The sequence below is a fragment of the Rosa chinensis genome, chromosome 5 (genome assembly GCF_002994745.2).
Source record: "Rosa chinensis cultivar Old Blush chromosome 5, RchiOBHm-V2, whole genome shotgun sequence".
Lineage (NCBI taxonomy): Eukaryota > Viridiplantae > Streptophyta > Magnoliopsida > Rosales > Rosaceae > Rosa > Rosa chinensis.
In genome coordinates, this window is record NC_037092.1 from 84025103 (window position 1) to 84031102 (window position 6000).

At 38.5% G+C, this 6000-nt stretch overlaps 1 protein-coding gene across 3 annotated transcripts; it reads left to right on the forward strand.

Annotated features, from left to right (window-relative positions):
* The first annotated feature begins 1920 nt into the window (after positions 1–1920).
* LOC112167911 (FT-interacting protein 3) lies at positions 1921–5460 on the forward strand. Of its 3 annotated transcripts, XM_024305010.2 has the most exons (3): positions 1921–2144; positions 2709–2745; positions 2879–5460. In XM_024305010.2, exon 3 carries the CDS (start codon positions 2963–2965, stop codon positions 5279–5281), a length of 2319 nt encoding a protein of 772 aa, XP_024160778.1. In that variant the 5' UTR covers positions 1921–2144; positions 2709–2745; positions 2879–2962; the 3' UTR covers positions 5282–5460. The 3 variants fall into 3 exon arrangements, with proteins under 3 accessions (XP_024160778.1, XP_024160777.1, XP_040362767.1); XM_024305009.2 differs by having other exon boundaries at positions 2709–5460; XM_040506833.1 differs by lacking the exon at positions 2709–2745.
* The last annotated feature ends 540 nt before the right edge of the window (positions 5461–6000 follow it).

The window sequence follows — 6000 nt, forward strand, 5'->3', positions numbered from 1 at the left end:
CTCCGGAAGAAAGCCATTGAATTGAAGTCTTACTTGTGGTTAATGTGTCTCTGCCCTTTATCTTGTTTCTTGCAGAAACTTTAATGACATTATTTCTGGAAAACAGAACTCTACTTCAATCAAAAGGGGTAGCTCTCTATTTATCTCCATTGATTACACATTCTTAATGCATTGGCATGTAAGATTATCATTCAGCTCCATAAGAAAAAGGCTGATCATGTCCTGCAAGTTTGGTACATTTTTCCTGCACGCCAACTGTTGGTGTCACATCAAGTTTAGAATTATTGACACACAGAAATGGAAGAGCCTTGTTTATTTAATTTGTCTCCGCACAATTTTGGTAAACTGATGGTTCTACGGTTCTACCTAACAAACCTACAAGACTCAGACTTCAACTTTGCAACACAATTGTTTCTTCTATTTTTGTTTCTTCATGTTTTTGACTCACTTGATTATGCAGCCATCTGGAAAACAGATATCTCTGGTCTTTTTCTTTCTTTTTTACTTCTTGTAATTCCAAATTTTAGTACTCCAAATTTTAGTGACACTTCTAATTGAGGCAGATAAACAAATCTGGGAAAAATGACTGCTTGATGATGCAATCATATACCTAACACATGCAAATCTTTCTCATTATTCTCAACTGCAACATCAAGCATTGTGGGGCTAAAGCTTAGCAAGTTTTCCTTCACAAACCTTTTTTTTTTTTTTTTTTTGAGAGAATTTCCTTCACAAACCATGAATGACATTGATGATATATGAATATAGGAGGTTACCTTTTGCTTTCCATATTGGCCCCATGAAATTAATCATGTATAAGAATTGAAATTCTGGTATGGGTATGGAACTATGGATGGCCAAGTAAAATAATTGTTAGCATTTTGATCAAACAAATATCAAAGCTTAAGACTTCAACTATGATTGGTGTCCATGCATTTCCATGGTCATTAGTATTCTTGTCAACAAGACTCAGCCTTAATAAATAGCACAAGATCGATCTACGTCCTCCTTCAGCCAAGACAATTAATATGTGACAATGACTATAGAAACACATATATAGCTATGGAGATAGGGGATGGATGCAATAATGTTGGAATAACTCTTATGCAATGTTTGGGATTATAGTCTATCGTATGAGAAATATACTATCATAGAACCTGATTTTCAACTTATGAAATGACTTACAAAGTATAAAATATGTTTCAAACTAATGTTTTTTGACGCTAGTAAGGGCAAAAAAGCATAGTTGAGTGAGAATCATAATCTTTTCAATTAGTACCTTATAATTCATCATGAACATCCCTTAAGAATTAATATCACTTGTTTTTCCGGCTTTGTCACTCTTCAAAAATTCTCGCTAAATAAACATAGAATATTAGAAATGCTACATTTACTAATACTATTTTTTTATATTTTTTATATCAACATGGCATTATGATGTTGGGTTTTATAATGTAACTGATGTATTAGGCATATTTACGGTTCAAAATTTCGGTCATATAAATATCTCAACACTCAAATTTAAGGATGTACCAACGCATCTGTCTTTGACATATCGTTACTAAAAGGACATTTCTTAAGAACAATGCACATGCAACCGAAAAAATGAGATATATGTATGTATTGAATATATGCAGTAATGAATGGTGAGGAAAAGGTCAAAAACTACTTAGCAATTGTTGAGCCCAAAGTGTTCGTTACAATGCCAAACACATGATTGGGAAAACCAAGAAGATAGAAAATTACAACTATTTTCTCATGACCAAGAAACCACTATTCCATGACCAACCCTCCCTGACTGAATGAGCCAAAACCGACCACAATCCCCTCGCACGTGTGCCACGGGTTATAGTATAAGTGTATGCAACCCCCAAAAAAACAGAGATAAAAATTCAAAAAACATATTAAAGAAAATAGTAAAGAGGTTGGTACAGTGTTAGTTGAAGTGTTCTCTGGAGACTTGTACTCTTTTTATAGAAAGATGCAGCCTTTCTTCACAGATCTCAGCCCCACTTCACTCTTCAGCTTCCTTTTTCCTCACAAACAAAACCCATTTCTTGTATTTTTGTAAACTTGGGAGAATTACCATTGCTGCAGTACCTGAAGAAATAGCACTGTAGCTTAACTAACAGTACCCACCTGAGGTCAGTTTGAACTCTCTCTCTCTCTCTTTGAAGCTCATGTTTTTGTGAACTGAAAGATGTTGGCATTACCTGTTTAGTTGAACAATGCTTGCTTTTAAGGTTTTTTGTTTTCTTTGAGTTAGATATGAGTAGGTTTGAAAAATGTGTTCTTTTAGCGTAAGTAGTTGTTGTTGATGAAGTTAATGTGTGAGTTTAGTGGAACTTTGAGCTTACTTCTTGTCTTCAACTTCTGGGCTGGATGCCTGGATCTGTGAGTTGTGAGAAGTAGGCTATTTTCTCACTTTCTGAAGGTAAACTAGAAGAGATTTAATGCATTGTTTCTTCTTTTAGTAATGTTCAGCGAGGTTGGTCAGAAAGTTTATGTGTTTGAAATAAATTCACGCACATGTAAATGAACATAAATGTGGGTATATATTGTGAAAGGAAAGAAATTTATGTTTATCTCTCAGTTGAGTTGTGTTTTCATTTGCTTTGTGATCCCAAAAACGGGAAGGGAAAACAACAAGAGGGTACTTTTTAGAAGGCTATCATATTGATTTCTTGATCTTTTTTGAACTTTTGCAGGTAATGAACTGCTTTTGGGTTGAAGCTCTTTGATTAGGTTCTTTCAAAATCCATGATTAAGCTTTTACCTTTCTGATAATTTTTCTTCCAGCTTCACAACCAATAGGCCAGTAATATCATTACAAAAGATTTTAGTATTGGTATTTGATATGTTGAGGTTGCTATTGCAGTGATAACATCTCTTTAGAACCGTACTTTGTTTCAAAGCTTTCCCATCCTAGCTAGATTGCTTAGTTCACCCTTAAGCTAGAAAGATGCAGAAGCCTCCGCAGTCTCAAGATTTTGCTTTGAAAGAGACCTCGCCCAACATTGGAGCGGGGTCGGTCACAGGTGACAAGCTCTCATGCACCTACGACCTTGTTGAGCAGATGCAATACCTTTATGTCCGGGTGGTAAAAGCAAAGGATTTACCTGCAAAAGACGTAACTGGTAGTTGTGATCCCTATGTTGAAGTGAAACTTGGTAACTACAAGGGAGTCACTAAGCATTTCGAGAAGAAGTCTAACCCTGTATGGAATCAAGTGTTTGCTTTCTCCAAAGATCGAATTCAAGCTTCGATTTTGGAAGCCGTGGTGAAAGACAAGGATGTTGTGGTGGATGATTTCATGGGAAGGGTTATATTTGAACTAAATGACATACCGAAACGCATTCCACCTGACAGCCCTTTGGCACCACAGTGGTATAGGCTGGATGATCGAAAAGGTGATAGGGTGAAGGGAGAGCTGATGTTGGCAGTTTGGATGGGAACTCAAGCAGATGAAGCATTTCCTGATGCTTGGCATTCAGATGCTGCAACAGTTGGGCCCGAAGGTGTGAATAACATTCGATCGAAGGTGTATCTCTCCCCTAAGCTTTGGTATGTGAGGGTCAATGTAATTGAAGCTCAGGACTTGTTGCCTACTGACAAGAGTAGGTACCCCGAAGTTTTTGTGAAAGTTATCTATGGGAATCAGGCATTGAGGACTAGAATATCACAGAGTAAGAGTATCAATCCAATGTGGAATGAGGATTTAATGTTTGTCGCCGCTGAACCGTTTGAAGAACCTTTATTTTTGACAGTGGAAGATAGAGTGGGATCAGGCAAAGATGAAGTCTTGGGGAAGTGTGTCATTGCTTTACAGAATGTGCAGAGGAGGTTGGACCATAAACCTGTGAACACAAGGTGGTATAATCTAGAGAAGCATGCAATTGTAGATGGGGAACAGAAGAAGGAGATTAAGTTTGCAAGCAGGATTCATTTAAGGGTTTGTTTGGATGGCGGGTATCATGTTCTGGATGAGTCGACACACTACAGTAGTGATCTTAGGCCAACAGCAAAGCAGTTGTGGAAACCGAGCATTGGGATTTTTGAGCTAGGGGTTATCAGTGCAGTGGGACTGATGCCAATGAAGGCGAAAGATAGCCGAGGAACCACAGATGCTTATTGTGTAGCTAAATATGGGCAGAAATGGGTTCGAACAAGGACAATTGTGGACAGCCTGTCTCCCAAATGGAATGAGCAGTACACGTGGGAGGTTTTCGACCCGTGTACTGTCATTTCAATTGGGGTTTTTGACAATGGTCATATACATGGGGGTGATAAAGGGGGAAAGGATTCAAGAATTGGGAAAGTAAGGATTCGGCTATCTACACTTGAAGCTGACAGGGTTTACACACATTCCTATCCTCTTCTTGTCCTGCAGCCTTCCGGGGTGAAGAAAATGGGTGAAATTCAACTGGCAGTGAGGTTTACATGCTCATCTTTGGTTAATATGTTGCACATGTATTCACATCCTTTATTGCCAAAAATGCACTACATTCATCCATTGTCTGTAATTCAGCTAGATAGCTTGAGGCACCAGGCTATGCAGATTGTCTCAATGAGGCTCAATCGGGCTGAGCCACCACTGAGGAAAGAGGTGGTGGAGTATATGCTAGACGTTGATTCGCATATGTGGAGCATGAGAAGAAGCAAGGCTAATTTTTTCAGAATAATGGGAGTATTAAGTGGGGTGATTGCAGTAGGAAAATGGCTCGATCAAATCTGCAACTGGAAGAATCCTCTTACTACCATTTTGATTCATGTCCTTTTCATCATATTGGTTCTTTATCCTGAACTAATTCTCCCCACTATTTTTCTCTACCTGTTCCTGATCGGCATTTGGAACTTCAGATGGAGGCCAAGACACCCTCCTCACATGGACACCAGGCTATCTCATGCTGATGCTGCTCATCCTGATGAACGTGACGAAGAGTTTGACACATTCCCAACTTCACGGCCATCAGACATTGTTCGAATGAGGTATGATCGACTGAGAAGTATAGCAGGGAGGGTTCAGACTGTTGTTGGTGATATGGCAACTCAAGGCGAAAGGTTTCAGTCTCTTCTGAGCTGGAGAGACCCAAGAGCAACCACTTTGTTTGTTACTTTCTGTCTGATTCTTGCCATTGTTCTCTATGTGACTCCATTCCAAGTCGTGGCTCTTCTAGCAGGAATTTACATGTTAAGGCATCCCAGGTTCCGCCACAAGCTTCCTTCAGCGCCACTCAACTTCTTTAGAAGGTTGCCTGCAAGATCAGACAGTATGCTATAAGTAATTCAGCAAAACTAGCTTTCATCACTTTGTCACCACAAGTGATTGTCTCACGTCTTCCTAAACTTATTTATGTTCTTATATTTAAGTTCTGTTTATTGTAATCAATGCGTGTTATTGTATTCGTAGGATTCAGTTTGAACATATCCAATGCAGAACTAGAATTTCGGGTGTTACTACTCACTAGAACCATTTACCTTATAAGCCTTCAACTCAGAGCATGCTATATCTGCTTTTCAAGGGCATGGAAACAGACCAGTTGATTTGTGAAGAATTTAGTGCTGATTTTGATGAGGCACGTGATGCATGGGTCTCTCACTCTACTGCTCTAATTTGGAGCAATCTTGTGAAGAAACCATGTTTAAATGATTTCAATTTTTAATATTCTACTTAAGGTGATCTATAGTACTTCAGAGTATTGAAACTCTCATCAAATCTAGCATCTCAATAATCAACATATGTATGCAACTATAACTTGAACGATTATTGGCTTAAAGCTATAACTTGAACGATTATTGGCTTAAAGCTTCTTTTCATATCTAAGATTGCTTCAAATTTGAATACCATAAGCCTCTGCAGCTCCAGTGACTTCTCTTTAAAAAAGACTGTCACCTTATGTTGGGTGAGGGTTCAGTCACAGTTGAAAAGCTCTCATGCATGCCAAAGGCTTCAATGTAAAAGATGTCACCTACTAGAAGTGACAAACTTTTGAGAAATCC

Coding starts and splice junctions, on each gene's coding strand:
- LOC112167911 (XM_024305009.2), top strand. CDS start 2,963: ATGCAGAAGCCTCCGCAGTCTCAAGATTTTGCTTTGAAAGAGACCTCG.